At 36.6% G+C, this 24,940-nt stretch overlaps 1 protein-coding gene across 1 annotated transcript in view; it reads left to right on the forward strand.

Moving 5' to 3' along the window:
• Positions 1-1,080: 1,080 nt before the first annotated feature.
• Positions 1,081-24,940, forward strand: part of LOC308430297 (solute carrier family 7 member 12-like) — a gene marked incomplete at both ends in the record, with an annotated part of 38,293 nt that continues 14,433 nt past the window's right edge. Inside the window, one exon of the mRNA XM_080929449.1 lies at positions 1,081-1,747. Within this exon, the coding sequence (XP_080785575.1) occupies positions 1,081-1,747 (667 nt within the window). The remainder of the gene's footprint in view (positions 1,748-24,940) is intronic.

Here is a 24,940-nt window from a genome sequence, read left to right on the forward strand (position 1 = left end):
CTTCCTGGTCTTGAGTCCACCAACCCTCCACCCTCTCCTCCTCCCATTTTCCTCTAAGAAGATGCTCTCCCACCCACTGACTCTCACCTTACCCTTCTAGTATCCTCCTTCTCTAAGGCATCAAGTCTCCACTGGACCAAGTGCCTCCCATTCCACTGATGCCAGATGAGTCAGTTCTCTGCTACACAGGAGCCACAGACTGGCCCATGTATACTATTTGGCTGGTGATTTAGTCCCCAGTTCTATATTTTGATATTTTGATCAAACTACCAGAGAATTTGTAGGTGCCTGTTTTTTTGTTGTTGGTTTTGTTTTGTTGTTGTTGTTGTTGTTGTTGTTGTTGTTGTTTGTTTGTTTGATTGTTTTGTTTCTTTTTTTGGGTGCTAGTTTTAGGTTATTGCCACACTTAACGAAGAAGTAGAACCTACATTTATGACTAAAAATAATAAATAGTATTTTTGTGTTAAGAACCTAAATTTAGATGGACTCTGTTAAGCAGCAGTATATACAAGTGTTATTAGTAAACCTTCATTGGGAAAACGATCCATATTCTACTTGTCATTTTATTCATGTCTGTGAAAACGATATATACATATATTTTGAAGACATAAATCATCATGCATCTTTAAATAAACAAATGTGAGATTCCCATCTTTGTTCACTGAACAGCAAAGTTTAAATTTTTCTGGGTAAACTATAATTTTAGATCTTGGCAGAAATATACAAATGATTACCTAATAGTTAAATAATGACTCTCTTGCACTGAGAGAGCTGAATAATTCTGTGCAGAAATTTAAGTTACTAATTTTCTAATTCTTAGTTGCTAACTTGGCCAGTAGTATATTTTATTTTACTTTTTAAAAACTTAACATGAGGAACATTTTAACATTGGTCTTAAGAGGAGATCAGAATTTGTTTAGTTATTCATTGCAACAATTTTTAACTCAACTAGACATATATAAGAATGATATTTGATACAAGAGAACATAAGCGAGCATAATTGGATATTAAAGGCCGAAAATTATAAACATATGATTCTGTAAACTTTTTTTAGGATAAACATTAGGGAAAGGCAAAACCATGCGTCTCTTGAGAGAGCTGGGGTCCTTCCATGTAAACATGCTCTTACTTGGATCCCTAATAGGGTCAGGGATTTTTGTGTCTCCTAAAGGAGTATTAAAATACTGCTCACTGAACATCCCTGTTTTCCTCAGTGTCTGGGCAGGCTGTGGCCTGTTGAGCATGATGAGTGCTCTCTCTTCGGCAGAGCTAGCCACCACGTTTCCTGTGAGTGCAGCCTCTTTTTACTTCCTGAAGAGATCTCTTGGATCCTCTATTGCTTTCCTTAGTCTCTGGATTAAACTTTTTTCTCATTGTCTAGGCCTGGGTACTCTGACCTTACTAATAGCTACATATCTGATTCAACCTTTCTATACTGAGTGTCCAGCTCCAGAACTCCCGATTAAATGCCTGGCTGTGGCTATTTTGTGGACATTTGGAATTTTCAGTGCTAGAGGAATAAAAGCAGTGGCTTGGCTTCAGACTGTCAGCAGTCTGATAAAGATGAGTATTCTTTGTCTCATTTCTCTAACTGGGACTGTGATGTTAGTGACTGGTAAAAGAGAGAATGTGTCCAGGTTTGAGAATGCTTTGGATGCTGAACTTCCTAATGCCTCACAAATTGTAGAAGCCATTCTTCAAGGATGTTTTGCATACAGAGGATCATTATTGCTGATCAACATAGCAGGTATTTCTATTTATATTTTTAAAATATCAGTATGTATAAGCATACTTCCAGAGCTTATGGTGAAAATTTTTATTATAATTTTTTCTAAAAAATTCATGTTTTATTATATAAGGCAACACTTGCAGTCAGTCAAATAGACGATATCGAATTTAGTCAGGTTTTAATATTTTATTTCTAATACCTAGGAAATATCTCAAAATAGACTGTATTCTCAGATTTATTGTGGTAAGTCTTTGCATTTTGAGGCATTTTCAGTTCAAGAGTAATTAGAGAGTAAAAGAGTTAATGTACCTAATTGAAATGTATTACATGTACTTGATTTGAGGAACTTTCTACCATTACCTTCTATAAACAGTTACCTACAAAGAAGTAACCAGTGAAAACAATTTGATTTATTTTTACTATCAGTGACCTTATTATATGTTGGGATTTTCATATTTTCATGTCTTCCTAGGAGCATAAAAATGACTCCTCATTTGTATTTTACCATTTTATCATAGATTTAATTTTGTTAATGTGTAGGTATATAAGACATCCATTTTACTGCTACACTTAGTTGTCATAAACATTTTAATTCTTTTTTTTTTTTTTTGGTTTTTTTTTGTTTTTTTAAACAACTTTATTTTACAAAACAAAGATAAATGTACAGATTTTAAACATTTTTTGCTTAAAATTATACATTTTTGTCAGTACTGTTTTTTCAGATTTTAAAATAATTTTTAAAACGACTTTATTTTACAAAACAAAGATAAATGTACAGATTTTAAACATTTTTCCTTAAAATTATACATTTTTGTCAGTACTGTTTTTTCAGATATTAAAATAATTTTTACATAAAACTATGTGAATATATTTTTTAGTCAGTACTTGATTCTTTCAAGGGCTTGACAGTATGCATTAAAAACCTAATAGTTACCATGAGTGTAAAATACATGCAAAACAAAACGCAACATGGAAATAGTCAAAGTCTTCTTGTTTTGTAAATATATTTTTTGTTTTGTTTTCTTTATTTCTTGGACTTCATACAGTCTGTGAGTTGTTTCTGGGGGAGTGCAAACCTCTGGGGTTAGCATTCCACTATCAGTGACTGCATATTATGTCTGTTCTGTTGTGGCTGGGTTATCTCACTCAGGATGATATTCTCTAGATGCAGCCATATTTTTTGGCATTTTGTCATTTAATTTTATTTTTTTAAACAACTTTATTTTACAAAACAAAGATAAATGTACAGATTTTAAACATTTTTTGCTTAAAATTGTACATTTTTGTCAGTACTTTTTTTTCAGATTTTAACACAATTTTTATATAAAACTATATGAATATATTTTTTAGTCAGTACTTGATTTTTTTCAAGTTTTGGTTATATGCCTTGAAAACTTAATAGTTACAATGAGCTAAAGTACATGTAAAACAAAATGTAACATGCAAATAGTTAATGTTTTCTTGTTTTGTAAATATTTTTTGTTTTGTTATGTTTTCTTTATTTCTTGGACTTCATACAGCCTGTGAGTTGATTCTGGGGGAGTGCAAGCCTCTGGGGTTAGCATCCAACTATCAGTGACTGCATATTATGTCTGTTCTTTTGTGACTGGGTTATCTCACTCAGGATGATATTCTCTTAGAGCTAAATAGAGCTGCTATGAACATTGTGGTGCATATATCTTTGTTGTGTATTAAAGTGTCTCTGAGATATATGCCCAGAAGTGGAATAGCTGGGTCTTCAGGTAGTACTATATCCAATTTTCTGATGTATTACCAGACTGATTTCCAGAGTGGTTGTATTAGTTTGCAACCCCACCAACAATGGAGAAGTGTTCCTCTTTCTCCGCAGCCTCGCCAGCATCTGCTGTCATCTGATTTTTGGATCTTGGCCAATCTGACTGATGTGAGGTGTAATCTCAGGGTTATTTTGATTTGAATTTCCCTGATGGCTAAGGATGTGGAGCACTTCCTCAGATGTTTCCCGGCCATTCGGTGTTCCTCAACTGAGAACATTTTGTTTAGCTCTGTACCCCATTTTTTAGTAGGGTTATTTTATTCTCTGGTGTCTAGCTTTTTGAGTTCCTTGTATACTTTGGATATTAGGCCTCTATCTGATGTGGTGTTGGTAAGGATCTTTTCCCATTCTGTTGGTTGCCATTTTGTTTTCTTGACAATGTCCTTAGCCTTACAGAAACTTTGCAATCTCATTAAATCCCATTTGTTAAACTTTGACCTTAGAGCTTGAGCCATTGGTGCTTTGTTCAGGAAATTTTCTCCTGTGCCTATGTGTTCTAAGGATTTCCCTACTTTCTCATCTAATAGTTTCAGTGTATCTGGTTGAATGTGGAGATCTTTGATCCACTTACACTTGAGCTTTGTACAAGGAGATAAGAAAGGGTCTATTTTCATTCTTTTGCAAGCTGAGTGCCAGTTGGACCAGCACCATTTGTTGAATAGGCTGTCCCTTTTCCATTGAATGTTTACAGCTCCTTTGTCAAAAATCAGGTGACCATATTTGTGAGGGCTCATTTCTGGATCTTCTATTCTATTCCATTGATCCACATGCTTATTTCTGTACCAGTACCTTGCAGTTTTCAGCACAATTGCCTTGTAATATAGCTTGAGGTCAGGGATAGTGATTCCCGCAGATGTTCTTTTGTTGTTGAGGATGGAATTAGCTATTCAAGGTCTTTTGTTATTCCATATGAAATTGCACATTGATCTTTCCAGTTCCATGAAGAACTGGGTTCGAATTTTGATGGGGATTGCATTGAATCTGTAGATTGCTATTGGTAGGATGGCCATTTTTAAGATGTTGATCTTTCCAATCCATGAGCATGGGAGATCTTTCCATTTTCTGAGATCCTCCTCAATTTCTTTCTTTAGAGCTTTGAAGTTCTTGTCGTACAGGTCCTTCACTTGCTTATTTAGAGTCACGCTAAGGTATTTCATAGTTTTTGTGACGATTGTGAAGGGTACCTTTTCCCTAATTTCTTTCTCCACATATTTGTCCTTTGAGTATAGGAAGGCTACTGATTTGTTCGAGTTAATTTTGTATGCAGACACTATGCTGAACTTGTTTATCAGCTGTAGAAGTTATCTGGTGGAATTTTTGGGGTCATTCAAGTACACTATCATGTCATCGGCAAAGAGTGATGGTTTTATCTCTTCCTTTCCTTTTGTATCCGCTTGATCTCCTTTTGCTGTCTAATTGCTCCAGCCAGGACTTCCAGTACTATGTTGAATAGGTAGGGGGAGAGTGGGCAGCCTTGTCGAGTCCCTGATTTTAGTGGGATTGCTTCAAGTTTCCCACCATTAAGTTTGATGTTGGCTGTTGGTTTGCTGTATATTGCTTTTATTATGTTTAAGTATGGACCTTGGATTCCTGTTCTTTCAAGACTTTTAACATGAAGGGGTGTAGGATTTTGTCAAATGCTTTCGCAGTGTCTAGTGAGATGACCATGTGATTTTGATCTTTGAGTCAGTTTATATGTTGGATTACATTGATGGATTTCCTTATGTTAAACCATCCCTGCATCCCAGGGATGAAGCCTACTTGGTCATGATGAATGATCGTTTTGATGTGTTCTTGGATTCGGTGTGCAAGGATTTTGTTGAGTATTTTTGCATCAATGATCATAAGTGAGATTGGTCTGAAGTTCTCTTTCCTTGTAGGGTCTTTGTGTGGTTTAGGTACGAGGGTTATTGTAGCCTCAAAAAATGAGTTAGGTAGTATTCCATCTGATTCTATCTTTTGGAATAGTTTGGAGAGTATTGGTGTTATATACCCAATAAATGTCTGATAAATTTATGCACTGAACCCGTCTGGACCTGGGCTTTTTTTGGTTGGGAGACTTTTGATGAATTTTTCTATTTCTTTAGGTTTTATAGGTTATTTAGATGGTTAATTGGTCTTTGTTTAACTTTGGGATCTTGTATCTTTCTAGGAATTCGTCGATTTCCTACAGATTTTCCAATTTTGTGGAGTATAAGTTGTTGTAGTAGGATCTGATGATTTCTTGAATTTCCCCAGTTTCAGTTGTTATGTTCCCACTTTCCTTTCTGATGTTGTAAATTTGTACACTCTCTCTTTGCCCTCTAGTTAGTCTTGCTAGGGGTTTATCAATCTTGTTGATTTTCTCAAAGAACCAACTCTTGGTTTTGTTGATTTTTTCAATGGTTCTTTTTGATTCTATTTGGTCTATTTATGCCCTAATATTGATTATTTCTTGCCGTCTACTCTTTTTGTGTATATCTGCTTCCTTCTGTTTTAGGGCTTTTAGCTGTGCTGTCAGGTTGCTGATGTAAGCTCTCTCCAGTTTCTTTTTGGAAACACTTAGGGCTATGAGTTTTCCATTCAGTACGGCTTTCATTGCATCACATAGGTTTGGGTATGTTGTGTTTCGTTTTCGTTGAATTTTAGAAAATCCTTAATTCCTTTTTTTATTTCTTCTTTGACACTGCTATCGTTTAACAGAGTGTTGTTTAGTTTCCATGTGTATGTGAGCTTTTTGTTGTCTTTGTTGTTGTTAAGACCAGCCGTAGACCATGGTGATCTGAGAGGATGCATGAGAGTATTTCAATCTTCTTATATCGATTGAGGCTGGTTCTGTGTCCAATTATGTGGTCAATTTTCGAGAAGGTGCCATGGGTTGCTGAGAAGAAGGTGTATTCTTTTACTTTAGGATAGTATGTTCTGTATATATCTATTAATTCTAGTTGTTTCAAAGTCTCTGCTAGTTTTGCAGTGTCCTTGTTCAGTTTCTGTTTCCATGATCTTTCCATTGGTGAAAGTGTGGTATTAAAGTCTCCCACTATTATGTGTAAGGTGAAATATATTTTTTGAGCTTTAGTAGGATTTCTTTTATGAATGTGGGTGCTTTTTTATTTGGAGCATATATGTTAAGTATTGAGAGTTTCTCCTGACCGGTTTCCCCAGTAATGAGTAAAAAGGGTCCTTCCTTATCTTTTTTGATAACTTTTGGTTGGAAATTTACTTTATTCGATATTAGAATAGCCACTCCAGCTTACTTCTTGGAGCTGTTTGCTAGGAAGTTTTTTTCCCACTCTTTAAATCTGAGATAGTGTCTGCCTTTGTCTCTGAGATGAGTTTCCTGTATGCAACAAAAGGCTGGATTTTGTTTATGTATCCAGTCTGATAGCCTATGTCTCTTTATTGGGGAGTTGAGTCCATTTATGTTAATAGATATCAAGGAATAGTTGTTTCTGTTTCCTGCCATTACTGCTTTTGTGGGTTGAGTTGTGTCTGTGTCTTTTTCTTCTTTTAGTTTTCTTGTTTAGGAGTTTTCTTTTTTTTACTGGGCTGTATTTTCCCTTATTGTATTGGGTTTATCACTTATAATTCGTTGTAGTGCTGGGTTTGTGGTCAGATATTGTGTAAATTTTGATTTGTCTTGAAATATCTTCATCTCTCCATCGATGGTGATTGATAGCTTTTCTGGGTATAGCAGCTTGGGCTGTCACTTGTGTTCTCTTAGGGTGTGCATGATGTCTGTCCAGGCTCTTCTAGCTTTCATAGTCTCTGTTGAGAAATTGGGTGTGAGTCTGATTGGCCTGCCTTTATATGTTACCTGACCTTTTTCCCTTACTGCTTTTAGTATTCTTTCTTTACTTTGGGCACTTGATGTTTTTACTATTATGTGTTGGGAGGTATTTCTTTTCTGGTCCAACCTATTTGGAGTTCTGAAGGCTTCTTTTATGCTAGTAGTCATCTCATTCTTGAGGGTAGGGATGTTTTCTTCTACGATTTTGTTGAAGATATTTACTGTGCCTCTTAGATGATACTCTTCTCCCTCTTCTCTTCCTATTATCCTATAAGTTTCGGTCTTCTCATTGTGTCTTGGATTTCCTGGACATTTTGGGTTAAGAGCTTTTTGTTTTCTGCATCTTCTCTGGCTGTTTTGTCTATGTTTACAATGTTGTCTTAGCCCCCGAGTTTTTCTCTTCCATCTCTTATAATCTATTGGAAATTCTTGCTTCTGTGATTCCTGATTTCTTTTTTAGGTGTTCTACCTCTAGGGTTATCTCTTTTTGTGTTTTCTTTATTGTGTCAATTTCCGTTTTAAATTCCCTCTTCCATTCCTTCATCTCTTTGATTCTGTTTTCCTCTAGTTCTTTGAGTTCTTTGAGTGTTTTTCTTTTTTCCTCTTTATAAGCTTCTGAATCTTTTTTCTTTTCCTCCCGTTCTTGTTTAAGTATCTCTATCAGCATCTTGAGGTATGATTTCATGTCTGTGTCTTCCTTTTCTAGAGTGTTTGGAATTCATATGTTTTCTGTTATGGGAGAGCTGGGTTCTGGTGTTGCCAGGTTGTGTTGGTTTCCTTGGGATATACTCTTTCACTTTCCTCTTGCCATTTTGTTGTCAGTGATATGTTCTTGCCTTTCCCTTGTATCTGGTCTGTGTTTCTGGATCTCCACTGGTCCAGGTGGCAGATGGGTCGAGCCCTGTTCTATGCCTCAGAGTCGCTGGGTGGGACTAGAAGTTCCAAAGTTCTATTCTTGGTTTCTGGATCAGACAGGGCAGGGCAGGGAAAGGCAGGGGGTGCACTTTCCGTGTGCACTCCGCAGAGATCTCTCTGCTCCCTGGCAGCCCAGGTCTCCCACCCACCAGTTGCTCAGCCTCTATGAGCTGCTGTTCCAGGTGGCAGATGGGCCAGGTTCCGCTCTGTGTCCTGAAGTCGCCACCGGGTGGAAACAGAAGTTCGAAATTTCTGTTCCTGGTGGTCGCTGGATGAGGCAGGGCAGGGAAGGGCAAGGTGGGGGGTGCACTTTCCGTGTGCACTCCGCAGAGATCCCTCCGCTCCCCTGCAGCCTAGGTCTCCCACTCACCAGCTGTTCAGCCTTTACAAGCTGCTGTTCCGGGTGGCAGATTGGCCGGGCTCTGCTCTGCGATCTGAAGTCACCGCCGGGTGGAAACAGAAGTTCTAAATTTCTGTTCCTGGTCACTTGCTCAGGCAGGGCAGGGCAGGGCAAGGCAGGGGGTGCACTTTCCCTGTGCTCTCCGCAGAGATCTCTCTGCTCCCCGAGAGCCCAGGTCTGCCACCCACCAGTTTCTCAGCCTCTACGAGCGGCTGTTACGGGTGGCAGATGGGCCAGGCTCCCTTGTCAGTACTTTTTTTTCAGATTTTAAAATAATTTTTACATAAAACTGTATGAATATATTTGTTAGTCAGTACGTGATTTTTTAAAGGTTTGATAGTATGCATTGAAAACTTAATAGTTACAATGAGCATAAAGTACATGTAAAACAATATGTAACATGGAAATAGTCAAAATTTTCTTGTTGTGTAAATATTTTTTTGTTTTGTTTTGTTTTGTTTTCTTTATTTCTTCTGGGGCAGTGCGAGCCTCTGGGGTTAGAATCCCATTATCAGTGACTGCATATTATGTCTGTTCTTTTGTGACTGGGTTATCTCACTCAGAATGATATTCTCTAGATGCAGCCACTTTCTTAAGAATTTGGTCAAGTCATTGTTTCTGGTGGCTGAGTAGTATTCCATTGTGTAAATGTAACACAATTTTTGTATCCATTCATCTTCTGAAGGACATCTGGGTTCTTTCCAGTTTCTGGCTATTATAAATAAAGCTGCTTTGAACATTGTGGTGCATGTATCTTTGTTGTGTACTAAGGTATTTCTGGGGTATATGCCCAGAAGTGGAATAGCTGGGTCTTCAGGTAGTATTATATCCAATTTTCTGAGGTATCGCCAGACTGATTTCCAGACCCACCGTTAACATTGATGTTGGCTGTTGGTTTGCTGTATATTGCTTTTATTATGTTTAAGTATGAACCTTGGATTCCTTTTCTTTCCAGGACTTTTAACATGAAGGGGTGTTTAATTTTGTCAAATGTTTTCTCAGCATCTAGTGAGATGACCATGTGATTTTGTTCTTTGAGTCTGTTTACATGGTGGATTACATTGATGGATTTCCTTATGTTAAACCATCCCTGCATCCCAGGGATGAAGCCTACTTGGTCATGATGAATGATCGTTTTGATGTGTTCTTGCATTCGGTTTGCAAGGATATTGATGTGTATTTTTGCATCAATTTTCATAAGTGAGATTGGTCTGAAGTTCTCTTTCCTTGTAGGGTTTTTGTGTGGTTTAGGTACGAGGGTTATTGTAGTCTCAAGAAATGAGTTAGGTAGTATTCCATATGATTCTATCTTGTGGTATAGTTTGGAGAGTATTGGTGTTATATCCGCAATAAATGTTTGATAAAATTCTGCACTGAACTCTTTTGGCCCTGGGCTTTTTTTTTTGGTTGGGAGGCTTTTGATGACTTCTTCTATTTCTTTAGGTGTTATAGGATTATTAAGATGGTTTACTTGGTCCTGGTTTAACTTTAGGCTCTTGTATCTTTCTAGGAATTTGTCTATTTCCTTCAGATTTTCAAATTTTGTGGAGTATATGTTTTTGTAGTAGGATCTGATGATTTCTTGAATTTCCTCAGTTTCAGTTGTTATGTCTCCACTTTCCTTTCTGATTTTGTTAATTTGTATACTCTCTCTTTGCCCTCTAGTTAGTCTCACTAGGGGTTTATTAATCTTGTTGATTTTCTCAAAGAACCAACTCTTGGTTTTGTTGATTTTTTCAATGGTTCTTTTTGTTTCTATTTTGTCTATTTCTGCCCTAATTTTGATTATTTCTTGCTATCTACTCTTCTTGTGTATATCTGCTTCCTTTAGTTCTAGGGCTTTTACCTGTGTTGTCAGGTTGCTGATGTAAGTCTCTCCAGTTTCTTTTTGGAAGCACTTAGGGCTATGAGTTTTCCTCTCAGTCCTGCCTTCATTGCATCCCATAGGTTTGGGTATATTGTGTTTTCCTTTTCATTGAATTCTAGAAAATCTTTAATTTCATTCTTTATTTCTTCTTTGACCCTGCTATCATTTAACAGAGCGTTGTTTAGTTTCCATGTGTATGTGGACTTTTTGTTGTCTTTGTTGTTGTTAAAGACCAGCTGTGGACCATGGTGATCTGAGAGGATGCATGGGAGTATTTCAATCTTCTTATATCAATTGAGGCTGGTTCTGTGTCCAATTATGTGGTCAATTTTCGAGAAGGTGCCATGGGTTGCTGAGAAGAAGGTGTATTCTTTTACTTTAGGATTATATGTTCTGTAGATATCTATTAATTTTAGTTGGTTCAAAGTCTCTGCTAGTTTTGCAGTGTCCTTGTTCAGTTTCTGTTTCCATGATCTGTCCATTGGTGAGAGTGGGGTATTAAAGTCTCCCACTATTATTGTGTGGGGTGAAATGTATTTTTTGAGCTTTAGTAGGGTTTCTTTTATGAATGTGGGTGATTTTTTTATTTGGAGCATATATGTTAAGGATTGAGAGTTCCTCCTGACAGATTTCCCCTGTAATGAGTAAAAAGTGTCCTTCCTTATCTTTTTTGATAACTTTTGGTTGGAAATTCACTTTATTCGATATTAGAATAGCCACTCCAGCTTGATTCTTGGGGCTCTTTGCTTGGAAGTTTTTTTCCCACCCTTTTACTCTGAGATAGTGTCTGTGTTTGTCTCTGAGATGAGTTTCCTGTATGCAGCAAAATGCTGGATTTTGTTTATGTATACAGTCTGATAGCCTATGTCTCTTTATTGAGGAGTTGAATCCATTTATGTTAATAGATATCAAGGAATAGTTGTTTCTGTTTTGTGCCATTATTGCTTTTTTGGGTTGAGTTGTGTCTGTGTTTTTTTTTTTTTTTTTTTTTTTTTTTTTTCTTCTTTTAGTTTTCTTGTTTAGGAGTTTTCTTGTTCTTACTAGGCTGTATTTTCCCTCATTGATTTGGGTTTTCCACCTATAATTCGTTGTAGTGCTTGGTTTGTGGTCAGATATTGTGTGAATTTTGATTTGTCTTGAAATATCTTCGTCTCTCCATTGATGGTGATTGATAGTTTTGCTGGGTATAGCAGCTTTGGCTGGCACTTGTGCTCTCTTAGGGTCTGCATGATGTGTGTCCAGGCTCTTCTAGCTTTCATAGTCTCTGTTGAGAAATCGGGTGTGATTCTGATTGTTCTGCCTTTATATGTTACCTGACCTTTTGTCCTTACTGCTTTTGATATTCTTTCTTTGCTTTGGGCACTTGGTGTTTTGACTATTATGTGTCGGGAGGTATTTCTTTTCTGGTCCAACCTATTTGGATTTCTGAAGGCTTCTTTTATGCTCGTCATCATCTCATTCTTAAGGGTAGGGAAGTTTTCTTCTATGATTTTTTGAAGATATTTACTGTGCCTCTTAGTTGATCCTCTTCTCCCTCTTCTATTCCTATTATTCTTCGGTTCAGTCTTCTCATTGTGTCCTGGATTTCCTAGACATTTTGGGTTAGGAGTTTTTTGTTTTTTGCATCTTGTTTGGCTGTTTTGTCTATGTTTACTATGTTGACTTCTGCCCCCGAGATTCTCTCTTCCATCTCTTGTAGTCTATTGGAAATGCTTGCTTCTTTGACTCTTGATTTCTTTTTTAGGTGTTCTACCTCTAGGGTTATCTTTTTTAGTGTTTTTTTTATTGTGTCAATTTGCATTTTAAATTCCCTCTTCCATTCCTTCATCTCTTTGGTTCTGTTTTCCTCTAGTTCTTTGAGTGTTTTTCTTTTTCCTCTTTAAAAGCTTCTGAATCTTTTTGTTTTTCCTCCCGTTCTTGTTTAAGTATCTCTATCAGCATCTTGAGGTATGATTTCAGGTCTGCGTCTTCTTTTTCTGGAGTGTTTGGCATTTCAATGTTTGCTGTTATGGGAGAGCTCTGATCTGGTGATGCCAGGTTGTCTTGGTTTCCTTGGATATACTCCTTCGCTTTCCTCTTTTCATTTTGTTGTCAGTGGTATGTTCTCTTCTTTCTCTTGTATCTGGTCTGTGTCCCTGGATCTCCACTGTTCCAGGTGGCAAATGGGGCGACCCCTGTTCTATGCCTCAGAGTAGTCGGGTGGGAATAGAAGTTTCAAAATTTTGTTTTGTTCCCTGGATCAGGCAGGTCAGAGTGTGCGCTTTCCGTGTGCACTCCGCAGAGATCTCTCTGCTCCCTGGCTGCCTAGGTCTCCTATTCACCAGTTTTTCAACCTTTAGAAGCTGCCAGTCTGAGTGGCAGATGGGCCGGCTCTGTTCTGAGCCCTGAAGTCGCTGCCGGATGCGAATAGTAGTTCCAAAGTTTTGTTCCTGGTCCCTGCATCAGGCAGGTCGGAGTGTGCGTGTTCCACAGAGATCTCTCTGCTCCCTGGCTGCCTAGATCTCCTCCTCACCAGTTTTTCAACCTTTTCTGCTCCAATGTTAATGTGAAGTTTATAAAAAAAACTTGGCATGTCTCTTTTTCTACAATGTAGGTTTACTAATTCTAGGTATTGAACTCAGATCATCATGCTTGGTTGAAAAGCCCATCAACTGATTAGCATGATTAGCAATCTCATTGTTCCTGAATATTACTTACCTCACTAATCTAAATATTTGACATTAGGAATATAAGTAATAATGTTGTAAAATGTCAAATATATTGTAACAATATTTTACATCACATTAATGACAGTTAAAGTTTAATGAAAAACTACTACTATAGTTATATTTTATGCTAGAGTACTTTTTTTGCTTGCTCATTTGATGAAATAATAATTTGATTACCTTTTGGTTATTTTGTCACAGTAGTTACAAACTTAGCAATGTGTGCATCTGAAAAAATTAGTTTGTTAAACTTTGTTTTTTTATAACTCATTTTTGACCAAAACACAGAGTTTATTATTCAGAAGAATCAATGCTTTCAAAATTTGAGTGTTCTCCTTTAATTAAATTTTTTAGATTTTCATCTGCATTTCAAATTCTCCATGACAAATAGAGTTGGACATGATCTTATGAGGCATTTAGACTCAAGAACATTAGAACATAGAATAAATCCTCCTACACACAGAGAGAGGTCCATACATGAGGCTGAAAACATAGAATAGGTATAATGGTGCAAGCGAGGTGTACAGATTCTCTTCTAAAAATTGATCTTGAGAGCCTGGAGTGTCTATGTGAAGGACAATGCAAGTTCATTTTGGGTACAAAGGTGTGACCATCTGCTTCTAATTTATAGCCAGTGATACCTGACAGGTGATTTTCTTCAGTGTCAAAAATGCCAGAGAGGAAACATTAGCCAATAAATAAAACACAATGACAATGGAAAGACCAGAAAGTGAATGATTTGGAAATTATTTTCCACAAGATGTTTGGAAATCTCTCTTGAAAAACAAAAGCCAGTTTGGCAGACAAAGGACATATTGTAAAGTCTGAAATTCTCTGAAATATAAGGATGGAAACCATCGTTCAATTGTCACTGTTCTTTCACAGTTACTATTTTGGTGCTGCCCAAAATTTTCTTTCAGTGATGAATTTTGTGGTATTATGTTAAAGATTTTATAAATTTTCAATAGTCTCCTTCAACAATCCTATGACCCTAAAACTAAGGAATGGGTAACTGTGGGGCAGTGTGACCAGAGCCTGAGCTTGAAATGAGACTGAGGAAGAGAAGTATCCAAACATTGAACATGTCATGGTGAGACCAAATTCTCATCTTCTAAACAATATATAATTAAGGATTGCTCATTCCTTGTTCTCAGCCTTCAAGCCCCAGGGCACATGTTCCCCGTGCCCCCATGCCCCCCACCTCCTTCCTTCTTGAGGAACTGCTTAGCCTCTTTGCAAAATTATAGGTTTAAGTACCTGGCATTCCTCTTCAGCTAAACAAAGCATTCCTAGAACCTCAGCCATAGCTAAGAACGTATACTCTGTTTGGAAACCCCTATATAACCCACAAGGCTACTTTACAAATGACTTCAGGAGAGAATATGGAATGGCAATTGGTATACATGCTGTCTTCTGTGATAGCTTGAATATGGTTGGCCCGTAGAGATTTGTACTGTTAGCAAGTGTGGCCTTGGTGACGGAAGTGTGCCATTGTTGCGGTGGGCTTTGAAGCTCTGCCCAATGTGGAAGATACAGTCTTCTCCTATCTGCCTATGGATCAAGATGTAGAACTCTCAGCTCCTCTAGCAACATTCCTGCCTGCAAGCTGCTATATTTCTGCCTTGATAATAATGGACTGATCCTCTGAACCTGTAAGCCAGCCCCAATTAAATGTTGTCCCTTATAAGAGTTGCCTTCCATATTTAAACATAATAAAAGCAGTATACAGCAAACCAACAGCCAACATCAAACTTAATGGCGAGAAACTTGAAGCAATCCCACTAAAATCAGGGACTCGACAAGGCTGCCCACTCTCTCCCTACCTATTCAACATAGTACTGGAAGTCCTGGCTGGAGCAATTAGACAGCAAAAGGAGATCAAGGGGATACAAATCGGAAAGGAAGAGATAAAAACATCACTCTTTGCCGATGACATGATAGTGTACTTGAGTGACCCCAAAAATTCCACCAGAGAACTCCTACAGCTGATAAACAAGTTCAGCAAAGTGGCCGGATACAAAATTAAACAAATCAGTAGCCTTCCTATACTCAAAGGACAAACATGTGGAGAAAGAAATTAGGGAAAAGGTACCCTTCACAATAGTTACAAAAACTATGAAATACCTTGGTGTGACTCTAACTAAGGAAGTGAAGGACCTGTATGGCAAGAACTTCAAACCTCTAAAGAAAGAAATTGAGGAGGATCTCAGAAAATGGAAAGATCTCTCATGCTCATGGATTGGAAAGATCAACATCTTAAAAATGGCCATCCTACCAAAAGCAATCTACAGATTCAATGCAATTCCCATCAAAATTCCAACCCAGTTCTTCATGGAATTGGAAAGATCAATGTGCAATTTCATATGGAATAACAAAAGACCTAGAATAGCGAAATTCATCCTCAACAACAAAAAAACATCTGCGGGAATCACTATCCCTGACCTCAAGCTATATTACAAGGCAATTGTGCTGAAAACTGCATGGTACTGGTACAGAAATAGGCAAGTGGATCAATGGAATAGAATAGAAGATCCAGAAATGAGCCCTCATGTATATGGTCACCTGATTTTTGACAAAGGAGCAGTAAACATTCAATGGAAAAAGGACAGCCTATTCAACAAATGGTGCTGGTCCAACTGGCACTCAACATGCAAAAGAATGAAAATAGACCCATTCTTATCTCCTTGTACAAAGCTCAAGTGTAAGTGGATTAAAGATCTCCACATTAAACCAGATACACTGGAACTATTAGATGAGAAAGTAGGGAAAACCTTAGAACACATAGGCACAGGAGAAAATTTCCTGAACAAAACACCAATGGCTCAAGCTCTAAGGTCAAAGATTAACAAATGGGACTTAATTAGAATGCAAAGTTTCTGTAAGGCTAAGGACATAGTCAAGAAAACAAAACGGCAACCAACAGAATGGGAAAAGATCTTTACCAACACCACATCAGATAGAGGCCTAATATCCAAGGTGTACAAGGAACTCAAAAAGCTAGACACCAGAGAATCAAACAACCCTATTAAAAAATGGGGTACAGAGCTAAACAAATCATTTTCAGTTGAGGAACACCGAATGGCCGAAAAACATCTGAGGAAGTGCTCGACATCCTTAGCCATCAGGGAAATGCAAATCAAAACAACCCTGAGATACCACCTCACACCAGTCAGATTGGCCAAGATCCAAAACTCAGATGACAGCAGATGCTGGCGAGGTTGAGGAGAAAGAGGAACACTTCTCCACTGTTGGTGGGGTTGCAAACTAATACAACCACTCTGGAAATCTGTCTGGCGATACCTCAGAAAATTGATTATAGTACTACCTGAAGACCCAGCTATTCCACTTCTGGGCATATACCCCAGAGACACTTTAATACACAACAAAGATATATGCACCACAATGTTCATAGCGGCTCTATTTGTAATAGCCAGAAGCTGGAAGGAACCCAGATGTCCTTCAGAAGAAGAAGGGATACAAAAATTGTGGTACATATACACAATGGAATACTACTCAGCCACCAGAAACAATGACTTAACCAAAATCTTAAGAAAATGGCTGCATCTAGAGAAGATCATCCTGAGTGAGATAACCCAGTCACAAAAGAACAGACATAATATGCAGTCACTGATAGTGGGATGCTAACCCCAGAGGCTTGCACTCCCCCAGAAACAACTCACAGACTGTATGAAGTCCAAGAAATAAAGAAAACAAAAAATATACATATATTCACAAAACAAGAAGACTTTGACTATTTCCATGTTGCGTTTTCTTTTGCATGTACTTTACGCTTATTGTAACTAGTACGTTTTCAATGCATACTGTCAAGCCCTTGAAAAAAATCAAGTACTGACTAAAAAACATATTCACATGGTTTTATGTAAAATTTATTTAAATGTCTGAAAAAACAGTACTGACAAAAATGTATAATTTTAAGCAAAAAATGTTTAAAATCTGTACATTTATTATTGTTTTGCAAAATAAAGTCGTTTAAAAAATAAATAAAAAAAAGATTTGTGGGCTTTTCTTTAGTACTCTTTGGCATGTCTATTGCTGTTATTCTTGTTCATCACATGGTTGGCTCGTCATGTTAGTGAGACTTTATAATTTAGTATCTGACGTGACTTGGAAAAAAAACTCACAGCAAATTTTTTTTCCCCTGGATCTTACAGTCTGCCTCCTCTTGTGCAAAGTCCCTAGAGTCTTGGGTGTGCGAATGTTTTATGAATGTTTCCATTGGGACTGGATTTCACAGCTCAGCATTTTGATTGGCTGTGGGTTTTCTATCAAGATCTTCATCCGTTTAAGAGGAGTTTCCTTGATGACCAATGGAAAATACGCAAATATACACTCAACAGATATTTTTCAACCAGTTCCAGATGTTTACTTTTGAAGAAATAAAATTTCAAATTTTATATAAATTGTTCTGTAATAGACACATATTTTGTATTAAGTGTCCCTTGTGATATATTCCACTTTTCTATTTAATATTTGACATAACTTTTCATGAGCTGCTTTAATTTCACCTTTCTTATAGGGAAAAGAATTTGCATGTATCTACATGTATTTTGCTATTGAGTTTTCCTTTTTCTCTTGATAATATTAAGATATTGTCAACCCAATAACATAATAATTAATATTTATTTTAATAATGTTTTCACTCTGTTACATCACTCAGCATGGCTCAATTCTTGCTCTATCCATTTACCTGAAAATCTCAAAATTTCATTTTCTTAACAGCTGAGTAACTTTCTATTGATTCAGTATACCACAATTTCATTATCCATCATTTGATGGATATCTAGGCTGTTTTTAATTTCTGGCTATTATGAATAGAGCAGTAATAAATATGATTGAGCAAGGGTCTCTTTAAGAGGATGTAGAGTTTTTTGGTAATATGCCTAAAAGTAGTATATGTGGATCTTGAGGTAAATCTATTCTCAACTTCCTAAGGAATAGTCACATTGATTTCTGTACATGACTAGAAAAGTCTGCGCTGCCATCAGCAGTGGATCAGTGTTATCTTTGGCCTGCATCCTTGCAAGAATAAGATGTTATTCGTTTTTTATTCTTGGCCATTTTAACTGGTGGATACAAATACTCAAAGTAGTTTATATTTGTATTTCCCTAATTAATAATTTTGAAAAATCTTAAATGTGCTTCCTAGTTATTTATGTTTTGTCTTTTTATAACTGCTTATTTCTGTGCCCCATTTTTAATTAGTTTATCAGTTTCTTTGCTGTCCAGTTTTTTTTTAGTTATCTTTTGCTTTAGATATGTCTGATATATACTCTCTATTAGGTATGTCATTAAAAAAGATTCCCCATTATATAGCTTGTCACTTTCTCCCAAAGTCATGGCCCTTGACATACAGAAACTCTACTGTCGCACAAGGTTCCATGTATTAATTGTTGTTCTTGTGTGATATTGGTGTTCTTTTCAGAAAATCTTTCCCTGTCCCAGTAAGTTCTCAGTTAAAACCAGCACTCTTTTCTATATGATTCAAAATATCTAGTCTTATGTTTTTTTTTTTTTTTTTTTTTTGGGGGGGGGGGTTGGGAGGGTAGGGGCTATTTGTTTAGTTTATTATTGTCAAAAGTCAGGAATCAAAAAGTGTGTGGATTTATGTATAGATTCAATTCAGGTCTGTTTTTCAACATATTTGTTTTCAATTTCAACACTGTGGTATTTTTATGAATATAGCTCTGTGGTGCATCTTTTTCAGTGAATGGTAATACCTCCCACATTTATTTTTTATTCAGGATTGCTTCAGCCATCCTGGCTTTTGTTGCTTATGTGTTTGTGGTTTGTGGTTTGATTTTTTGTGTGTGTTTCCAAATTAAATGGATGAATTTAATTTCAAGATCCCTCAACAATTGTGTTGAAACTGTAATAAGGATAGAATTGAATCTGTTGATTGTATTTGGTAAGACGGTCATTTTTAACATTTTGGTCTTAGGGATTCATAAATGTGAAAGATGTTTTCATATTCTGATTTTTTAAGTTATTTCTTCAATTTCTTAATGTTCTTATAACATATTTTATGTGCTTTATTGGATCTATTCATATTTTCCTTTTCAGGCTATTGTAAAAGCTGTTGTTTTCCTAATTTCTCTCTTAGACTATCATCTATATATACAGAAAGTCTAGTAATTTTTGTGTGTTAATTTTATGTATTTGTCCTGCTGCTTTATTGAAAGTTTTTTTCAACTTTTGGGGTCTACTGGTGGTACTTTTAAGCTCTTTTATATATAAAATCATATCATCAAAAAATATTTTGGCTTATTATTTATCTACTTATATTTCCTTGATATCCTTTAGCTGACCTACAGTTTTTTTTCTTTTTTTATATTTGAATATGGTTTATTTTTTTTGGAATACTATGCATTTCATTTATATAAACAAAAATTATTTTAAGCCAATTGATTTATTTTTTTACAGGAATGGGTATTAGAGTAGTATCACTAAAATTAATAGAGAAATGGTTTAAAAAGACTGAATAACCTTGTTCTGAGAACTAAGACTTCTCACAACCTGTACAATATTTATAGAAAATATTGACTAGCTCAGTATTGAATATTAATAATAGAATCACTGATTTTTGATAATAATATTTTGAATTATCATTCTAAGTTCCCCATATGGAGGCTTCACGAAAAATTGTCTAACTGTGTATTCTTTTTTGAACAAATTATTTTAAAAAAACAAAGATAAAAGAACAAATTTTAAGCATTTTTGCATAAAAGTATATGAATACATTTTTGTCAGTGCTTGGTTTTTTTTAAAAGGTTTGATAGTGTGCATTAAGATGTTCCTAGTTACAATGAGCATAAAGTATATGTAAAACAGGATGTAACCTGGAAATAGTCAAAGATTTGTTGGTGTGTAAGGATTAAGCATAATTTTTTTTCTCTTTTCTTATTTCTTTTCTTCAACTTTATAGAGTATGTGAGTTGTTTCTGGAGTGTCCAGAGCTGTATGGGGTTAGTATCCAAATATCAGTGACTGCATATCATGTCTATTCTTTTGTGACTGGGTTATATCACTCAGGATGATATTCTCTAGATGCAGCCATTTTCTTAAGAATTTCATAGAACAGTGCACTGGCCATCTGCCACCTAGACTAGCAGTTCCTAGAGATAAAGGCCTGGTGAAAAGGGGATTTGAGTCGACAGGGGACAGAGAGATCTCTGCCAAGTGCGTAAGAAAAGCATGCCCTTGCCCTGCATGATTTTGGGACCAGGAAACCAGCATTGGGACTTCTGTCGCCACCCGGCGGCTTTGGGGCACAGAGCAGGGCTTGGACGATCCTCCACCTGGACCAGCAGAGATCCAGAGACACACGCCAGGTACAAGGAAAAGGAAAGAACGTATCATTGACAACAAGATGGCAAGAGGATAGCGAAAGAGTATATATCCCAGGGAAACCAAGACAACCTTAAACACCAGTACCCAGCTCGTGCAGCACAGCAAACAGCAGAATGCCAAATAATCCAGAAAAAGAAGAAACAGACATAAAATCATACCTCAATATGATAATAGAGTTCCTGAAACAAAAACGGGAGGAAAACCAAAAAGAATCAAAAACTTTTCTTATTTTTTTTTATTTTTTAAATTTTAATTTAAAAAACAAATATAAAAAAATTTAAACATTTTTGCATAAATGTATACAGATACAATTGTGTCAGTGCTTGGCTTTTTTTTTTCATTTTTTTTTTCTTTCTTTTTTTTTTTTTAACAAGGAGCAAAAAGTACATGTAAAACAGGGTGTAACCTAGAATTTCTCAATGTGTTCTTGGTGTGTAAGGATTGAGCATGGCTTTTTTTTTTTTTTTTTTTTTTGTTTTGTTTTGTTTTGTTTTCTTTTTTTCTTGAACTTCACACAGTCTGTGAGTTGTTTCTGGTGCAGTCCTAGCCTCTGGGGTTAGCATCCCACTATCAGTAAATGTATATTATGTCTGTTCTTTTGTGACTGGGTTATCTCACTCAGGATGATATTCTCTAGATGCAACCATTTTCTTAAGAATTTGGTTAAGTCACTGATTCTGATGGCTGAGTAGTATTCCATTGTGTACATGTATCACAATTTTTGTATCCATTCATCTACTGAAGGACATCTGAGTTCTTTCCAGCATCTGGCTATAATAAATGAAGCTGCTATGAACATTGTAGTGCATGTATCTTAGTTGTATATTAATGTGTCTCTGGGGTAAATTCCCAGAAGTGGAATAGCTGGATCTTCAGAAAGTACAATGTCCAATTTTCTGAGGAATCGCCAGACTGATTTCCAGAGTGGTTGTATCAGTTTACAACCCCACCAACAGTGGAGAAGTGTTCCTCTTTCTCCTCAACCTCGCCAGCATCTGCTGTCATCTGAGTTTTGGATCTTGGCCAATCTGACTGGTGTGAGGTGGTATCTCAGGGTTGTTTTGATTTGCATTTCCTTATGGCTAACGATGTCAAGCACTTCCTTAGATGTTTCACAGCCATTCCATATTCCTCAAAAAGAAGGTTTTGTTTCACTCTGTACCCCATTTTTAATAGGGTGGTTTGATTCTCTGGTGTCTAGCTTTTTGATTTCTTTGTATACTTGGATATTAGGCCTCTATCTGTCGAGGAGTTGGTAAAGATCTTTTCCCGTTCTATTGGCTGCTGTTTTGTTTTCTTGACAATGTCCTTGGCCTTACAGAAACTTTGCAATCTCATTAAGTCCCATTTCTCAGTCTTTGATCTTAGAGCACAAGCCATTGGTGTTTGTTCAAAAAATTTTCTCCTGTGCTTTTGTGTTCTAAGATTTTCCCCAGTTTCTCATCTAATAATTTCAGTGTATCTGGTTCAATGTGGAGATCTTTGATCCACTTACACTTGAGCTTTGTACAAGGAGATAAGAACGGGTCTATTTTCATTCTTTTGCATGTTGAGTGCCAGTTGGACCAGCACCATTTGTTGAATAGGCTGTCCTTTTTCCATTGAATGTTTACTGCTCCTTTGTGAAAAATCAGGTGACCATATACCTGAGGGCTCATTTCTGGATCTTCTATTCAATTCCATTGATTCACCTGCCTATTTTGGTACCAGTACCGTACAGTTTTCAGCAAAATTCCCTTGTAAAATAGATTGAGGTCAGAGATAGTGATTCCTGCAGATGTTTTCTTGTTGTTGAGGATGGATTTCGCTGTTCTATATCTTTTGTTATTCCATATGAAATTGCACATGATCTTTCCAACTCAATGAAAACTGGGTTGGAATTTTGATGGGGATTTCATTGAATCTGTAGATTGCTTTTGGTAGGATGGCCATTTTTAAAATGTTGGTCCTTCCAATCCATGAGCATGGGAGATCTTTCCATTTTCTGAGATCTTCCTCGATTTCCCTCTTTAGAGGTTTGAAGTTCTTTTCATACAGGTCCTTCAGTTGCTTAGTTAGAGTCACACCAAGGTATTTCATAGATTTGTGACTATAATGAATGGTATCTTTTTCCTAATTTCTTTCTCCACATACTTGTCCTTTGAATATAGGAAGGCTACTGATTTGTTTGAGTTAACTTTATATCCAGACACTTTACTGAACTTGTTTATCAGGTGTAGAAGTTCTCTGGAGGAATTTTTGGGGTCACTTAAGTACACTATCATGTCATCTACAAAGGGTGATGTTTTTACCTCTTCCTTTCTGAATTGTATCCCCTTGATCTCCTTTTGCTGTCTAATTGCTCCAGCCAGGACTTCCAGTACTATGTTGAATGGTAGCGGAGAGTGGGCAGCCTTGTAGAGTCCCTGACTTTAGTGGGATTGCTCCAAGTTTCCCACCGTTAAGTTTAATGTTGTCTGTTGGTTTGCTGTATATTGCTTTTATTATGTTGAGGTATGGGCCTTGGATTCCTGTTCTTTCTGAAACTTTTAACATGAAGGGGTGTTGTATTTTGTCAAATGCTTTCTCAGCATCTAGTGAGATGACCATGGGATTTTGTTTTTTGAGTTTGTTTATATGGTGGATTACATTGATGGATTTCCTTATATTAAACCATCCCTGCATCCCAGGGATGAAGCCTACTTGGTCATGATGAATGATCGTTTTGATGTGTTCTTGGATTTGGTTTAAGGATTTTGTTGAGTATTTTTGCATCAATGTTCATAAGTGAGATTGTTCTGAAGTTCTCTTTCCTTGTAGGGTCTTTGTGGTTTAGGGACAAGAGTTATTGTAGCCTCAAAAATTGATTTAGGTAATATTACATCTGTTTCTATCTTGTGGAATAGTGTGGAGAATATTGGTGTTATGTCCCCAATAAATGTCTGATAAAATTCTGCACTGAACCCATAAGGACAAGGGCTTTTTTGGGTTGGGAGGCTTTTGATGATTTCTTCTATTTCTTTAGGTGTTATGGGATTATTTAGATGGTTTACCTGGTCCTGGTTTAACTTAAGGGTCTTGTATCTGTCTAGGAATTCATCCATTTCCTCCAGATTTTCCATCTTTCTGGAGTATAGGTTTTGGAGTAGGATCTGATGATTTCTTGAATTTCCTCAGTTTCATTTGATATGTCTTTACTTTCCTTTTTGATTTTGTTAATTTGTATACTCTCTCTTTGCCCTCTAGTTAGTCTGGCTAGGGGTTTATCAATATTGTTGATTTTCTCAAAGAACCAACTCTTGGTTTTGTTGATTTTTTCAATGGTTCTTTTTGTTTCTATTTGGTCTATTTCTACCCTAATTTGGATTATTTCTTGCCATCTACTCTTCTTGGGTTTATCTGCTTCCTCTTGTTATAGGGTTTTTAGCTGTGCTGTCAGGTTGCTGATGTAAGCTCTCTCCAGTTTCTTTTTGGAAGCACTTAGGGCTATGAGTTTTCCTCTCAGTACTGCTTTCATTGCATCCCATAGGTTTGGGTATGTTGTGTTTTCGTTTTCATTGAATTCTAGAAAATCCTTAATTTCTTTCTTTATTTCTTCTTTGACCCTGCTATCGTTTAAAAGAGCATAGTTTAGCTTCCATTTGTATGTGGTCTTTTTGCTGTCTTTGTTGTTGTTAAAGACCAGCTGTAGACTATGGTGATCTGAGATGATGCATGGGAGTATTTCTATCTTCTCATATCGATTGAGGCTGGCTCTGTGTCCAATTATGTGGTCAATTTTCGAGAAGGTGGCATGGGTTTCTGAGAAGAAGGTATATTCTTTTACTTTAGGATGATATGTTCTGTCGATATCTATTAATTCCAGTTTAGTCTCTGCTAGTTTTACAGTGTCCTTGTTCAGTTTCTGTTTCCATGATCTGTCTATTGGAGAGAGTGGGGTATTAAATTCTCCCACTATTATTGTGTGGGGTGAAATTTTTTTTTTTTTTTTGAGCTTTAGTATGGTTTCTTTTATGAATGTCAGTACTTTTGTATTTGGAGCATATATGTTAAGGATTGAGAGTTCCTCCTTACAGATTTCCCCGGTAATGAGTAAAAAGAGTTCTTCCTTGTCTTTTTTGATAACTTTTGGTTGGAAATTTACTTTATTCAATATTAGAATACCCACTCCAGCTTGCTTCTTGGAGCTGTTTGCTTGCAAGTTTTTTTCCCTCCCTCTTACTGTGACATAGTGCCTGTCTTTGTCTCTGAGGTGAGTTTCCTCTATGCTGCAAAATGCTGGATTTTGTTTATGTATCCAGTGTGATAGCCTATGTCTCTTTTTTGAGGAGTTGAGTCCATTTATGTTACTAAGATATCAAGGAATAGTGATTTCTGTTTCCTGGTATTATTGCTTTTGTAGGTTGAGTTATG

Source organism: Micromys minutus, assembly GCF_963924665.1.
Source record: "Micromys minutus genome assembly, chromosome: 15".
Taxonomy (NCBI): Eukaryota; Metazoa; Chordata; class Mammalia; order Rodentia; family Muridae; genus Micromys; species Micromys minutus.